This window comes from Pseudonaja textilis, chromosome 18, assembly GCF_049901715.1.
Source record: "Pseudonaja textilis isolate UNSWEBS1 chromosome 18, rPseTex1.2, whole genome shotgun sequence".
Lineage (NCBI taxonomy): Eukaryota > Metazoa > Chordata > Lepidosauria > Squamata > Elapidae > Pseudonaja > Pseudonaja textilis.
In genome coordinates this window covers 2303252-2319645 of record NC_142007.1, presented here as the reverse complement: position 1 = coordinate 2319645, position 16394 = coordinate 2303252, and the positions used below count along the sequence as shown (strand labels likewise).

Here is a 16394-nt window from a genome sequence, read left to right as displayed (position 1 = left end):
TCCGCTCCACTCGAGTTCAGTTCAGGAGTCTTTAAAGGAAGAAGGAACTCCTGTTGGGTTTTTCTAAGAGGTATTTAGGACGGGTGTCAGCAACACGCAACTCTGGAGCTGCATGCGGCTCTTTGGGCCCTCTGCTCTGGCTCCCTGTTGGGTGATCCCACCACTGGCTAGCCCCGCCCCTTGCCCTCCCCTCCCAGTCACTCCTCACCTGACCTAGGTAAAATCTAAAAACAAATGAGGGGGAGGGAGAGAGACCCTTTTCCCACAGAAAACACCAGGAGCCACAAAACCTGGGTAGGTGTGATGGGTTTGTGTGTGTGTCATGTGATTGGGTGGAAGTGACGTGGAGTTGACCGCACCTACCCAAGTTTTGTGACTCCTGGTGTTTTCTGTGGGAAATGGGTCCAAATGGTTCTTTCAGTGTTTAAGGTTGCAGAGCCCTGCTCTAGAAGAACCGCCAGAGACGAGATCATGACCTGGGCTGGAAGACAATCCCGCGGCGGAGAAAGATGATGGTTGGGAAGAACCAAGACTTCTTGACTTGCATCCTCCCCTCAATCCAGACCTATGAAGAGGGCTGAAGGCACATTTTCATCAACGTAGGTTTCCAGTTGCATCCTGAAACTCCAATCAGTGGATGCCGGTAAGTACTAACATGTTAATCTATGTCAAATTGAACTGTTACAATGAGGGAAGGGAAGAGAAGGACAACAGTAGGTTAGGAGCAGGGGTGGGATTCTACCAGTTCGCACCTATTCGCTAGAACTGGTTGTTAACCTTCTAAGCAGTTCGGAGAACCAGTTGTTAGAAGAAATTACTGGGCTAATCCTGTAAGGAAGGCAGGAAGGAAACATTCTGGTGTTGCTTACAGAAACTGCCTTTCCATTAACCCTTATTACATTCTTGGCAGGACTGGACTTCCTGTCTCTGGAACTTCTCTGGAGTTTTTCCCCCCTCCTTTGCTGGTACTTTGCTTGTGTGGAGGGACCATTCACAGTTACAATGGCACTGGAAAAAGTGACTTATGACCGTTTTTTCACACTTACGACTGTTTCAGCATCCCCGCAGTAAATGAGAGGCCAGGCGAGGAGATGCGTGCCTCGATGTGAGTGATATTGAGTTGGCCACACCCAGCCAATAACATGACCACCAAGCCATGTCCACCCAGTCACATGACCACCAAGCCACACCCACCAACTAAGCCACGCCCACAGAACCGGGTGGGAGATTTTCCTGCAGACTTTTTTTTGTGGGGGGGATTTTCCCAGCGTCTCTGGTCCACGGGATTTAAAATGACGAGTTTGGTGGTCCCTGAGGTCCAAAAGGTTGGACTAGATGACCTACAAGGTCCCTTCCGACTCTGTTAAATCGATTAAAAACCATGGATTTGGGTAGGAACCGCCAGGCCAGAAACATAGCTTTCCCATTTCTAATCCAAACGGGAAGTTTTTCCTTTGGGCTCCGACCCATCTTGTTGATTGGTTTCCTTGGAATTCTTCCCTTTTTGCCTCCCACCCCCAAATAAATAAATACATTTCTGCTCCTGGACTCAAGAATTGCGGTCACTTTTGCTACCAACCTCCTAGCGTCCTTGAAGTCTTGGAAAAGGATCTTCCCAACCGCAAAACGGAGCGTATGATGTCTCGTCCTGCATTGTCCCAGCCATAAAGCATCTCTCATTAATATTCCCCAGGCACCAACTCACCATTTAACATCACCCTGAAAGGTTTTTTTTTTTCCCTTCTCCCCAAAGAGTGTGTGTGTGTGTGTGTGTGTGTGTGTGTTGTTCTTTTGTCCTGCACAGAAAGCAGGCCTTCCTCGACTCTCCAAAAAAAACCTAGATTCTTCCCTCATGAAATTTACCTCAGGCCTTTCAATTCGGCCCCTGCCTACCCCGAGTTGATGCGTTTTCGCAGGAATTCACCTTTTTTCTAGCTCAACGGAGACTCAAACTGGTGACGTGGGATAATTTTCGTCTCGTTATTCCCACACCTGTATCTCTCTCCTCTCTTCTCTCTCGGCATTCCTGAATTTTGTGCGTTCTTCTTCTTCTCCCAGCCCTGCGTGGATCTGGAATATTTGCATTTTGAACCGTGGAGAGGGCGGTTAATTTTTTAAAAACAATAAAAAGATGAGGGATAGTGGGGCTCATAGTTCTTCAAGCGGAAAACAGGCCAAGATTAATGATAGATTCTTAAAGCTTTGAGGAATGTTGAATTATTCAATGGCGGTCAAAACTCGCAACCCTTCTGATTTCACTGCCTTGATACTATTCTATTGTACATTGGAAAGGTCTCTATTACCAGCGTTGTTTCCCCTTAACAAAAAACGTTTGGTTTGTTTCCCAAAGCTTCCTGTGATGACCCAGAGTGGGATACAAAATAAACACAGTCACAAAAAAACAGGTGAAGCCCCTTTTATTCCTTCACTTGGCTTCAAAGATCCAAACAACCTTGACTGAAGACAAAAAAAAACCCTCCCCCACAAGCAGTTACGAAAAGGAGGAAATACCGTTTAAACTAAAAATGCCTATAAATCATAATGAGTAAAAACAACACAAACCACACTGAAGCAACTAAGGGAACCAGGCAAGATGAGGGCTCGAAGACGTCCACAGATATCGGAACACACACTGGGAAGGACGCCAAACTCAGAGAGGAATGACAGACTAGAGATATTTCCATGCTTTGTTTCCAGCACTGGCCCATACGCATGCCCGTCCTTTTAAACAGTCCTTCCAGCTGCAGCCCATGAAGGGGATCAGGGCCATGTCCTCCCCCATAGACCATGCCATTTACGTTTCTCCCTTATCCGCTCCTCCCTATCCCCCCTCCCCACACTTTCTGCTCCGAAAGTGACGAAACTGGCCTAGTTTTCGGCCTGCAGAAGCCTTCCTCGAGCCTCTGAGAGGCCGAAAAAGGCCTCAAACCGCCCAAAAATCAGCGGTGAGGCGCAGTGCAGGTAAGGGGGTGGGGGGTGTGTGCGGGGACTGCGCACGCATGTCTGAGGCGCGTGGGGGGGGTGCATTGCCTTCTGGGCGCTGACACACAAGTGTGCGCGTGTAAGGGCGCACACAATTTTTGGCACAGGAGTCCTGAAAGGTTAGCCACCACTGGCCTAGGGTCTCCTGCTGGAGCAAGGGGTTGGACTAGAAGACCTCCGAGGCCCCTTCCAGCTCTCTTCTGATTGATTGATTGATTGATTGAGCAAGTGGGTTCGACTAGAAGGCCTCCAGGGTCCCTTCCGTCATCCTATCAATGAATCCAGGGAACGGAAATGGTGGGTGCCCCATCGCTGGAGGCTTTCCAGGAAAAGATTGCCTCTCCGTTTGTCTGGCCTTGCTCAGGGTCTCCTGCTGGAGCAAGGGGGGAGGCGGGGTCAGACTAGAAGGCCTCCAGGGCCCCTATTCCTAACTCTTTGTCCTTCCCTTACCTGCACGTGAGAAGGGCGCCCCACATTTTCACAACCGCTTCGGCCCGAAAGGAGCAGGCGAAGCAGAGGAGAGAACGCACCGCTACCCCCTTCCAGCGGAGGACGGGGGAACAATAATTCCCCTCTTCAAATTTTCCCCACCTCCAACTCCTCCTCCCCCAAATGGGGCTGTGTGGCTGATTGATGCAGTCATTTTTCTCCCAAGCAGCTCATCAGCGCCGGCTGCCTTCGGCCGACACAGTTCAGGAGCTCTCTTCCCTCAGCTGAAGGTGCCACCAACGGTAAGTGAGACCTTCTCTCTCTCTCTCTCGTTCTCCTCTTCTTGGAAAACCTTCGCTCTCCTTCCTACCCTTCGAAAGGGTTTTTGCAATGCCCTTTCCAGGCTCATCTTCACCACCTGGGAAGAAATAGGGAAGCGTGATCGAATAAAACTCCAGGAACCTGGGTTTACTTTCCGTTTGTGGCTCAAAGTATAAAAAAAAAAGTTAAAAACATCTTTTTTTTAGCGAATTCTAGGTTATCCCATTTCCATACAAACATGACTTTGATTACATACTCACCTTTCACACTTAGTTTCATGTCTTACCATTACTTTACATATTTTCTATTATTTTTCTCAAATACTTTCCTCCAGCTTATTCTATAATTTTTTTTTTCCCCAATTCATTTCAACCTATTTCCTTAAACTTTAAATAACTCTCATTGTCTTCGAATTCATTATACTTTATCTGTCAGGTTTGCAATTTCATCGCACGTTCTTATTTCATCGTTTCAAAAATCCCATCTCAATTTAAACATTTTTTAAAAAAATAAGTATACTCTTAACTGTGTGATTTATTTATTTTTATTTTTATTTTCTCTTAACAGGGGCCGCTCCGGTAGGAAATTCTGCATCGTGATGGGTAAAGCTCTCAGTTTTATCTTCTGTGCTTCGTTCCTTTTCCTTGGACAACCTAAATGGACAGGTGAGGAAGAAAAAAAAACGAACCCTGAATTTTATCCCTTTCTCTCAAGGACTTTTTGCCCGAGCAGGGGGTTAGACTAGAAGACTTCCAGGGTCTCTTCCAACTCTGCTATTAGGTGGTCTGTAATTCTAATGCTACAGTCCACATCCCCTTCATTGAACTATTCTCAATATTTGAAAAGTATTTTAGGCAATGATTCTCGTGTATGTTTTCAGGACTAAGATCGCCCACAGTTATGTGTGGAAAGAGAGAACTCTTTCTACCTCTTAATCGTCTTAAATAAATCTTAAAAAAACTTAAATAAATAAGTAAACAACCCCCCCCATTAACCGATAACAAAGGTATCAGTTAATTTCTTTTCAAAAATACACCGACTTTGTGAAAAGGACATCGTCTTCATGGCAAGGCAAACTTGGACAGGGTTGCTTGTTTCGTTTATTTTATTTTTGGAAAGGGTTCTTCCTCCTGATTAAATCAATTAAATTGATTTAAATGAACTGACTGATGGACATTTGCCTTCTTTTAGGTTCATTTCTAAGAGGGGTCACAACACCTCATCAAGTCTGTTTGTAACCCTAAATCTTGGCGAGATAAAAGCTGCAATCTTTTCCCCCATCTCTGCCCAAACTTGGAAGGTGCATTTCTGTTTTGGAGGAGCTCAGATTTTTTTGGGCGGGGGGAGGAAAGTTGTAAAAGAGATAATACGGTTTAAAAAGATTTGAACCAAAGGGGCTCTGATCTCACTAACGGCTGAGCTTCGGTGCAGGTTTGTTTTAATTATTTAAACTTAGGTTCACTAGGCAGGTTTCAATTCGCTTTCTTTCTCTTTCTTTCCTCCTTTTTCCTGTGCTCAACTTACTTCCATCCATCCATCCATCCTTTCTTCCTTATCCTCTCTCCCTTCCTTCCCCCCTCCCTCCCTCTTCTTCCTCTCCCTCTCTTCCATCCTTCCTCCCTTTCTCTCCCTTCTCTTTCTTTTTTCTTTCCTTCTTTCCTTCCCCCTTTTCCTATTCTCATCTTCCTTCCTTCCATCCATCCATCTATCCATCCATCCATCCTTTCTTCTGCCTTATCCCCTGTCCCTTCCTTCCTTCCTCCCTCCCTCTTCTACTTCTCCGTCTCTTCCATCCGTCCTCCCTTCCTCTTCCTCCCTGCCTCCCTTCTCTTTCATTTTTCCTTACTTCTCACCTACCTACCTGCCCATATCAAGGTCAACTATAGATTCAATGTCACAGAAAAGTAAAGAGTACATTTAGAATGTCATTTCCTGTTATTTTTAAATACATGGCGTCACCCAATAATTTCAGGATCCAAAGTTGAGTGAAAAATGATACTTTTTTTTAGTCGCCCATCCAGTTAGGAATAATAATAATAATAATACAGGTAGTCCTTGACTTACAGTGATTCATTTAATGACCATTCAAAGTTACAACGGCACGGGAAAAAAAGTGATTTGGGACCTTTTTCACCCTTACGGCCGTCACAGCCTCCCCGTGGTCCCGCAATCAAAAAATTCAAACTCTCGGCAACTGATTCGCATTTGTGACGGTTGCAGTGTCCTGAGGTCATATGATCCCCTTTTTGCGCCCTTGTGACAAGCCAAATCAAGTGGGGAAGCCAGATCTACTTAATGACCGACTCGACACTCACCACTGGAGCGATTCCCTTAAGAAACGTGGCAAGAAAAGGGCTTAAAATGAGGCGAAACCCCACGCAAAAGTCAGTATATATACCTGTACAGAAACAGGTTGCAAAAGTCAGTATATATACCTGTATAAAAACAGGTTGCAAAAGTCAGTATATATACCTGTACAGAAACAGGTTGCAAATGTCAGCATATATACCTGTACAGAAACAGGTTGCAAAAATCAGTTTATATATATTTTCCTCCCAATACTTATTTTTCAGCCTTGGGGGTCTGTTTCTTCCCAGCGCTCCTTGCGAGCTCGCAATAAATCCCAAATCCGTGTCAGATTTGGATGATGAACAATTCCTCCCGTGGAGAACTCCCAGACTGCTGTCATTGCGGATTATTTATGGGCCCTTTTTTTTTTCAAGAGCTGGTCCTTTTTATTTATCTTTTCACTCCTGAGGTTTGTGTGTGTGTGTGTGTGTGTGTTGTGTTGTGTTGTTTTGTTCCACCCCCCCACCCCCCCAATGGCCCTTGGAGGCATCTTTTACAATTCCTGTCCCAGGCTGGCCGTTGGAGGTGCCAAAATCTTCAATGGGCCTCCTTGTTTCCTTCCACCGGCCCAAGCCCAGGGCGTTCGAAAAGAAGGCCAAGGAAAGTCCCGCTGGCTCGAACGGCAGCTTTTGAAAAGAAGACAAGGGACGTCTTTGGGCCACTTTCCAGCTCCCATGGAGAGCTGCATCAGGGCTGGAAGGAAAGAAGAAGAAAAAAAAAAGCCCTTTATAGCCAGATAATTTGGCTGGAGACAGCAGAGGCAAAATGGATAGCCGTTCCTTCCCCCCCTCTTCCCTCCCAATATAGGTATATAAACAGAGTTGAAAAGAAAAAGAATTTCCACTGGCTGAAGTTCTGGAATGTCCTCCTTGGACTTCCGCTCTCCACAACCCAGCCGTTCCATTTCCCTGGACTAAAAGAAGGCTTTTATTGTCTAAGAGTCCCAGCCAAGAAGAACCTGCAAAATTCGAGGCCGTTTGGGTGCAGGGATGTTCCCTCAACGTCTAGGGTGAAGGACAGTTCAGGGAAGGAGGAACCTCTCTGTTTTGAGAACATCCTGCATGGTCTTCCCTCAACTTTTCTCTTTGCTCGGGGTCTCCCTCCAAGGCTGACCTCATGTCCTGACCCAAACATGACAAAACCTCTGTAGTGGAAGCAATGATTCCTTTATTAAGGGCAAAAAGTTTCACCGCAGGCTAAGTCCGTCCATCCAGGAGATAAATAGTTGTCTGACGCACCTATTCATCTTCGTCCCCTCCTTTTTATCCCTAAAGCTATGGTGGAGCTTTGCTAGCGGCGGTTAGGTTCTTCCGTCCCAAGGACCGTCCCATAGATTTCCACTGCTCTCCTCTCCTCTGCCTTCTGTACATCAGGCGCTGGACCGAGCTGTTCCTCTTCTTCTTCACCAGCCACCTCCAGACTTGGGGGGCTATTGACTCTCCATCTGAGGGTTGATGGGCGGCCCAGGCTCCATCTCTGTCTCTGTCAGCTCTGTCCCTCTTCCCCCTCAGAGCTCTCAGGTTGCCTTGATGCTGACCCTAACTCCCACCCCTCCTCCTCCTCTGGTTTGGCTGCTGGAGGGGCTGGCGGCCAACAGGCCACAACACCTCAAAAGTTTCTAGAAATACATCGTTTTGCTTTCCAATTGTGTTCAAAAAAAAAAAAAAGTGTAAATCTGCAGCCATTTATAGCAAAATTATTTCCTTCCTTACCGTATTTTTCAGGCGCCACTGAAGGGGATTTCAGCCACAAGGTCAGTATCCATTTTGCTCGAAGTACTGACAACGCTTGTATCTTCTGGTGGATGGGAGTGTGGGGAAGAAAAAAATAGCATCTGCTTCTACAATCAGTGTACGCACACACACGCACACACACACACGTGTGTGTGTACACATGCACCCCTGAAGACACAAATTAGTCCGAAGAGGGAGAAGTAAGAACGAACGGTTTTATCAAACCCTCAGCAAGACATCATGCATTGAGTGACTTGGCCAAGTTGGGGCCGCTATAGAAACTGAAGAAATAAATAAAATAGATATAAATATTTCAGCTTTTCCCAGCCGTTTCTCGTCTAAAAACAAGAAGAATTGAACTCTCAAAAATATTGAATTGACAGAACTGTAGCGATTGGTAGGACTCCGTGGCGTTAAGCTGGATATGTGCTAATAATCTCTGGTAATTAAGCAATTGATTGGAGAACCTTTGATCTGAACTGGTGCAGGATTTCCTGCTTCGGCAGGGGGTTAGACTAGAAGACCTCCGAGGTCCCTCCTGACTTTGTCATTCCTTGTCGGCCTTGGGGTCGGGGCAATCCAGGGTGCGAAAGGACCTTTCCTGGAGTCGGAACACTCCAGGGTTGAGGTCAGAGGTGAGACCAGGTGCATTTCCTGAGCCATAAGCGCGCAGCTAGAAATAAATTCCCCGGAAGCCCCCATCCTTTGCACAAGAGTTCCGTAGGGAAAACGCCTCCCGGAAATAGAATCATTTAATAGGTCACCCCAACATATACTGTGCAATATTACTGCAAATGCCAACACAACTCTTGCCCATACCGAACTGTGCGTGTGTGATTGTCTTTCTTTCTTATTTTTTTAATATACACGGCTAATTTCCTGAAATGTTTCTGTCCGCAGGACAGCGTCTCTCTCGGGGCAGGGGGCAAAGATGCACCGATGATCTATGTGACAACAATTCTGGTAAGAGGGGGGTTGCAGTGTTGGGATACGAAACGTTTTACGACTGGTTCTGTGGGCATGGCTTGGTGGATATGACATGGCTTGATGGGTGTGGCTTGGTGGGCCTGGCAGAGGAAGGATACAGCAAAATCCCCCCATTTCTTACCCCACCCCAGTAACCTGTTTTCCAGCTCCATTCTCCTCGGCAGGGCAACCAGAGAAGACCCAGCCAATCAGCAGTTTATGAATTAAAAAATAGAATAGAAATATTATTATTATTATTATTATTATTGCTACTGTTACTGTTACTGTTATTATTTCATAAAATCCTTGAAGGTGGGGCAGAGTTGATGGGCTGGGTCAACTCTGAAGCTGGCCTGACTGAGGCCACCCTGGGGATGAGGGATAGGGAAGGAGCGAATAGAGATTGCTGGCGTTTTGTGCTCAAAGCAAATTAGTTTCTCATGAGAACCAAGGACATTCCCACAGGGGGCTGAAGAGAGGAGGAGTAATGTTACTAGGCAACCAGGCAGCCCCTTGATTGGACCACGTGACTGATTGTTTGGAAAAGGGGGGGGGGAAGCCTTTACTTTTAATGAGGTGAACCCCGCAGGGGACTTCCGAGTTGGTTTTCACCAGCCTATGCCAATATAATATCTCCAGTAAAATTGTCCTTGGAGGAATCTACCTGCCTCGGAGTTCTGTTTGCTACGGGGATAATTCCTTGGAACCCTGAGAGGCTGGTCAGGAAGAAATATTTGCCTTGCTCTGACCTCCCCCACCCCCCATCCTAGGAAGACCCCTACGTGATGGTCAAGGGTCCCGAGTTAGAAGGCTACTGCATCGACCTGCTGGAGAAGCTGTCAGGAATGCTTCATTTCAAGTACAAAGTCAGCATTGTGAAGGACGGGAAGTACGGAACTCTCGGTCCCAACGGGAGCTGGACGGGCATGATCGGCGAAGTTTTGAGGAAGGTGAGGTTTTTCTGGGAGGGGTGCTCATCAAACTGCATGCGCGCGCAAAGCGCAATAACCAAACCGGTAGTAACGCCGGTTGAATCCCACCCGTGCCCGACCGTCATCCCTTGTATCAGGGCGGAGCCTGGGCAACTGAATGGAGCTGAGTCTTTACTGGCCGGATGCCTTTCCTGTCGCCAGGGCAGAGTTCTGCAGCAGATCTATTCTCACCGTGCCCGGAGAGAGAGAAATATCTGCCTCTATCTAGGATCGAAGTCCCAGGATGCCCCCACCCCTCAACCCCCGCCCTTCTTCTCTTCTTCTCCCAGGAAGCTGACCTGGCCGTGGCCTCCTTGACCATCACGTCGGTCAGAGAAGACGTGGTGGACTTCACCCAGCCTTTCCTGCACACCGGCATTGGCATCCTGCTTCAGAAGGAAGCAGCCCTGGAGGAAACCTCCCTGTTCCACTTCCTGACCCCCTTCACCAAGGAGACCTGGGCCGGCATCTTCCTGGCTTACCTGCTCTCCAGTTTGTGTCTGTTCCTGGCTGGAAGGTGAGCAACGACCGCCTGCCTCCCTCTTGGTTGAAAAAGAGGCGATTTCAAAGCCACCTGGGCTGGTTCCCTGTGATAATAATCACAAAAACAACTGGAGACCGTGAACAAGAGCTTTATTATTCAGCTTTTGCAAAAGGGAATTCTGCAGAAGACATTTTCCCCAGGAGGGCTGGGGTTTATATACCGGTTCAAATATACAGTCTCTGCCCCTTTCCTGGGTTCACAATCTATTCAAGCTATGTATCTCCCTATGCAACACCCATAGCGTAACACCTGTTTCCTTGTCTTTGGAAACAACCCTTGTTCTCATTGCTGTGTCTTCCTGTTATGTCCAATAACAAAGCACAATGGATCATTTAGCAGTTCCGTTCGGGTCACTATGGCCCAGGATCTCCCACATATATCCTAGCGCCAAGAAATACAACCCCCATGTTCCAGCCAAAACCTGACATTTACTTTAGAACATAAGTTACAAAACAGTACATGTTTATTAGATATAGTTATATAACTGTCCAGTAATCATTTTAAAAGGTCACAAAGCAGATATACATGGAATCTCTTCTGTTCTTCATTTTCTCAGGTGTAACTCACAATATACATAATTTCCACATATAACATTCCCCTAAATGCCTTCTCTATCATTACATAGTTCTAGTAATAAGCCAGCCGACATCCGTTAGATAGTAGCAGATCTTGGTGGGATTGGAACCACTTGGGACAGGACACCACCAGGAAAGCCTGGGGCTGCGGGATTGGTAGAATGTAACATGAATAGTGTTTACTGGCCGGATGCCACTCCTGTCGCCAGTGCGGAGTTTATTTCATTGATTAGCCCTCGGGCCACATCAACGTGCAGAGCTCCAGATGCAAATCATGACTAAAATCTGATTAAGAACAATTTAAAACGGAGGTTGATAAAATACAGTTTTAAGATGGAATTATGATTTAAAATGCAATTGGAATGAAATTACAATAATATAATATATAGATCAATGCAAATATTGATAAAATTGAATAAAAATAAATAAATAAATTGCAGAAAATGGGGGGAAAACCTCCACTGTTTTAAGCCTGGCAAGGCAGCAGCATGGAAGATCCCCCGGTCTTGGGTTGTTTGTGCCTCGGTCTAAACTGTTTTCCTGAGCATGTACAAAGGGCTCAGCTTGGGGGACGCCAGAGCTATAAGTCCCTGCTTCCAGCAGAAAGCACGAAGGTCTTTGCTGTGTTTCTTCGTAGAATGAGCCCTTCGGAATGGAATGGAAACCAAGAGAATGACTTCACCTTCCTGAACAGCCTGTGGTTTGGTGCCGGAGCGCTCACCCTGCAAGGTAGGCCCCAACATTGGAGACCGTGACTGGCCAATATCTGAATTATGGCTCCTTTTGGCCCGATCGAGGGCAGCTGGCTAGCCAGCCTCAGCTGATCTCCAAAAAACTAAGCAGAGCTGTTTTTGGACCTGGAAAAGGAGACCACTAGGAGATCCCAAGAGGGGAAGCAACCAGGAGTTGTGCCTTGTGGGTCTTGTGGGAACCTTTTAAGGCCCTGCTAGTTGTGTGAGGTCTTGGGGGAGATGATGGGATGGGATAAAATCAATCAATCAAACTAATTTCAACAGTTCGTACAAATGGCGGCGAATGTTTTTTTCGCTCTCTTATCGAAGCAGCAAAGGATTCATGTGGGACTCTCGGTGGAGTTGGACCATTTTCTGTATTTTGGGTGCAAAGTTTGAGGAAAGAGACCCCCCTCAAAAGTAGTCCTCAACTTACAAGAGTTCATTCAGTGACCGTTCCAAGTTACTGGAAAAGCACTGGAAAAAAAAGTGACTTTTTCAGAAAAGGGGAGGAAGAGGAGGAGAACTGTGGGGTCCCTGGTGATCTCTTAGCTTGGTGGGTTTTCTTGCAAACATTTCATGACCCAAATTAGGTAACATCATCACTACCACTGATGATGTTACCTAGTTGGGTCCTGAAACGTCTCCAGGAAAACAACCCAGCTGTGAACCTTATCACTGCAGCCTGAAGTTAATTCCTAATGTCTCGGCCACTTTGGCTTTTTTTTTGCCCAGGCACCCAAATTCGCTCTGAATTCCTCTCTCTCTCTCTCTCCCCCTTGTCCCGCGCAGGCACCATTCCTCAGCCCAGGTCGCTTTCCGTACGGGTCATCTCTGCCATCTGGTGGCTGTTCGGCATCGTGGTGCTGGCGGCCTACATCGCCAGCTTCAGCTTCGTTTTGGAGTCGGCCACGGACCACATCTCCATCCAGGACTTTGAGGACCTGGTGAAGCAAAGGAAGCTGGAGTTTGGGACCATGGCAGGCTCCTCCACGCTCCAATATTTCAAGGTGAGACAGCTGGATCCGCCGGCGCCCAGAATTTGAACTGGGGTCTCTCCTCTTTCGGCCGTGGGGTTCACACCGATCCTCTTTAAGCCCACCTAAAGGAACGGGGACCATGCGAGCATGACAAGCACCCTTGGGATTTTTGCCAAGGATTTGTGCCAAGGCCACAGCTGCCTTCTCCTGCATTGAGCACCCCAGAATTCCCCAGCCAGCGTAGTGGCTCCGAGGGGGGAATTCTGGGAGTTGAGCTGCAGGGCAGATTAAATCACTCGTGGTTTATTTACTTAGAAAATGTATATAGTCCCCTCGCTCTCAGCTCAGTAGAGAATTAAGAAGAAAAAAAACCCATTAATAAACGCAAATTTTAAAAAAACAATACCCCGCCTCACCCAGTTATCCCAGTGATGATAGGCGCCACCAGGGAGAGAGAGAGAGAAAGAAAGAGAGAAGAGAGAGAGAGAGAGAAAGTAGAGAGCGAGAAAGAGGAAAAAAGAGAAAAGAGAGAGAGAGTAAAGAAAGAGAAAAGAGAGAAAATAGAATGAGAAAGTAGAGAGTGAAAAAGAGAGAAAAGAGAGAGAAAAGAGGGAGCGACAAAGAGAGAAAAGAAAGAAAAGAGAAAAGAGACATATATAGATAGAGATAGATAGATAGATAGATAGATAGATAGATAGTTAGATAGAAAGAAAGAAAGAAAGAAAGAAAGAAAGAAAGAAAGAAAGAAAGAAAGAAAGAAAGAAAGAAAGAAAGAAAGATGATGATGGACAGACAGACAGACAGACAGACAGACAGACAGACAGACAGCCCCTTTTCTGCTTGTGCCCACAGAATTCCAAAAGTCCCGTCCAGCAACTGGTCTACGAATCCATGATGAAGAAGGAGTCCGTTCTGACCAAGAACTACCAGGAAGCCATTCAGCGAGTGCTGGATTCCAATTACGCCTTCATCGGAGAATCCATTTCGCAAGATCTGGCCGTGGCCCGGCACTGCAACTTAATCCGGTCCCCGGAGGTTCTGGGGCCCCGAGGTTTTGGCATCGCGACCCCAAAAGGTAAAGAGAGTGAGTGGGAGAAAACTCACTGTGTGTGTGTGTGTGGAGCAATTGAGGTTAAAAATAGATCATCTTAGAATAGCATTTCTCAACCTTGGGAAACTTTGAGGTGGGTGGACTTCAACACCCAGAATTCTGAATTCCACCCGATCGGTCATGTCCCCGTCGGAGCTTTGTTGGCCCCGGAGGAAAACGGGGAGGAGCAGGCCCAGTCAGGCCAGGGCCTTTCAGGATTGGGATGGATTGTAGGCAGGGAGGAAGAGGGGGTGGGCAGGATGACCAGGAGTGGCTAAGCAGAGACAAAGCTAAGATGCTGTGTATTTCGATATCTGTGGACATCTTCAAGCCCTTATCCTGCCTTGTCTTATTAATTCAGCGTGGTTTGTGTTGCTTTTTTTTCTATTTATAATTTATATGTATTTTGAATTTGAACGGAATTTCGTCCTTTTCGCAACTGTTTGTGGGGGAGTTTTTTTCTCCGGTCAATGATAATTGGGAGCTTTGAAGCCAAGTTGAAGGAATTAAAGGGACTTCACCTGTTTTTGTGACTTGGTTGCTTTTGTATCCCAGCCTGGGTCATCACAGTCTATCCTGAAGTTCAACCCCCCCCCCCCAAAAAAACAAGACCCATTAAATTGTCCCCCCTCCCCCCTCTCTCTTAGGATCCCCCTGGACCAACAAACTCTCTGTGGCCATCCTGAAACTTGGCGAATCCGGAGAACTGGACTATCTGCGTAGCAAATGGTGGGAAAGCAGCTGTTCTCATGAAGACCACGACAAATGGAGTCCCCTGAAGCCCCAAACTCTGGGCGGGATTTTCCTCCTTCTGGCCCTGGGTCTCATCTTGGGAATGCTGGTGGCCACGATCGAACTGTCCAAGCAAAGCCGTCACACAGCCGAACAGGAGAAGGTGAGCTGCCTTTAGTTTCTCCCACGCTAGCACACATGGATGGGGGGATATGCAGTGGAAAATGCCCAAATCCAAGCATTTTAATAACACCTAGGTAGTCCTCAACTTATGGCCACAATTGAGCCAATGTTACTGTTGCTGAGGGAGACAGTTATAAGTGGATTTGGCTCTGTTTTACGACCTTTCTCGCCCCGGTTGTTAAAGTTAGTAAACATGGCTGGGGAAGTGAATCTGGCTTCCCCATTGACTTGGCTTGTCAACAGAAGGGGATAAGGTGACCCCGGGACACTTCAACTGTCAAGAGTACATGCCAGTTGGCAAGTGTTTGATCGCATGATCAACACGGGGATGTTACGATGGTTGCAAGTGAGAAAAACGGACCTCAGTGGGGTTTTTTTCAGTGCCGTTGTAACTTCGAATGACCACTAAATGTTATAAACTGTAAATGGGCAGCACCAAAGCTGTAAATGTTGTAAGCTGTAAATGGGCAGCCCCAAAGCTGTAAATGTTGTAAGCTGTAAATAGGCAGCCCCAAAGCTGTAAATGTTGTAAGCTGTAAATGGGCAGCCCCAAAGCTGTAAATGTTGTAAGCTGTAAATGGGCAGCACCAAAGCTGTAAATGTTGTAAGCTGTAAATGGGCAGCCCCAAAGCGCAGCTTCCTTCAGCCTTCCCAGCGCTATTCCTTAGTTCTTAAATAACGCTGCTGATCTGACCGCTTACTCTTGTCTGAATCTCTCACATATTCTCATAAAGGGTCATTTTTAATCATGTCCCCGCCAGTCCTTCTTCTTTTCTCTAAACTGGCCAAACAAAATTCCACTTAAATTTAAATTTTGATGGGCTTTGCAGCCCTGTTGCAGAAGGAAAGGGACATTCTCAGAGGCTGCCAAAAGTTATATGGTTTTTAAAAGGGTTTTGTTCTTGTTTTTTTTTGGAAAAATAACCTTTTAACCCCCCTTTTCCCCCATTTCTTTCCCCTTTCTTTTGTCGACCTCAGAAATCTTGCTGCTCCGTGTTCACCAAGGAGCTGAGTCAGCGGTTCCACACACGAGAAAACAAGAGGCAGGAAAACGCAGAAAAATCCAAGGCGTGAAGAAAGAGGGCAGGAATCCGCGGCCAAATTTTCAATGAACTGTTTTGGTTTTTTTCTCCCCTGTATCCTTCCTTTCTCCCGCTTTCCTCCTATGCATCGTGTAAAAGCACACTTAGGGTATCTCCCACCCCCCCGTAATAATGTTTTTATAACACTTAGCAGAGTTTTTTTGAGGGGGCCAAAGTAGAGCACATCTGGACAAAAAAAACCCAACAACCTAGCATAGTTTCTGGATGCTAGAGCCCTTTCTCTCGTTAGACAACCGGATTGTCAGCTAACCCCGGTTTGGGCGTCGTTTTAACATTATCTAACATTCCCATCTCAGTAGCGTTGTGGACTGACTGGTTTTGGCGGGCCTGGCACGGCTCCCTGCCCCACGTGAAGAGAAGGCAGAGCGGGTCTCCGTACGTAGGAATCGAGAGAAAGAGGAGGGGGGACGCGCCCAGCGAGAGTCCAAACGGAGCTTTGGGATCCTGCAAGGGACAAGTTTCTAGTCCTCACGAGCCTCCGAAAAACAGGTGGAGAGAGGCAGTGCGCCCGGGATGGGACGGTTCCTTGAAATTCAGCGAAAACATAAAAACTTGCTAAACTGGTGAGGGCGGGACACTTTTTCTTGGCCCGAGATGTTTAACAACTAACAGAAATTTACCCGCGCGCCTCTTCCAGGAGGACCCCTTGCTAACAGCAGAAGACCGACAAGGGGTGAGATGATCCAGAATTTGGAGACTCCTGGG

The 16394-nt window shown here is 46.8% G+C and overlaps 1 protein-coding gene across 1 annotated transcript; it reads left to right on the top strand.

Moving 5' to 3' along the window:
• The first annotated feature begins 3298 nt into the window (after positions 1 to 3298).
• On the top strand, positions 3299 to 16288 carry LOC113446303 (putative glutamate receptor). The gene is made up of 11 exons (XM_026715903.2): positions 3299 to 3713; positions 4300 to 4397; positions 7806 to 7834; positions 8715 to 8777; positions 9551 to 9730; positions 10042 to 10268; positions 11508 to 11599; positions 12394 to 12611; positions 13434 to 13656; positions 14319 to 14566; positions 15565 to 16288. Exons 2-11 carry the CDS (start codon positions 4331 to 4333, stop codon positions 15658 to 15660), a joined length of 1443 nt encoding a protein of 480 aa, XP_026571688.2. The 5' UTR covers positions 3299 to 3713; positions 4300 to 4330; the 3' UTR covers positions 15661 to 16288.
• The last annotated feature ends 106 nt before the right edge of the window (positions 16289 to 16394 follow it).

Bases quoted from the DNA above. Each gene is read 5' to 3' on its own strand.
- LOC113446303 (XM_026715903.2), top strand. From the start codon at position 4,331: ATGGGTAAAGCTCTCAGTTTTATCTTCTGTGCTTCGTTCCTTTTCCTT. The intron at 4,398-7,805 runs GTGAGGAAGAAA...CGTATTTTTCAG, and splicing joins TGGACAACCTAAATGGACAG to GCGCCACTGAAGGGGATTTC. The intron at 8,778-9,550 runs GTAAGAGGGGGG...CCCCCATCCTAG, and splicing joins TCTATGTGACAACAATTCTG to GAAGACCCCTACGTGATGGT.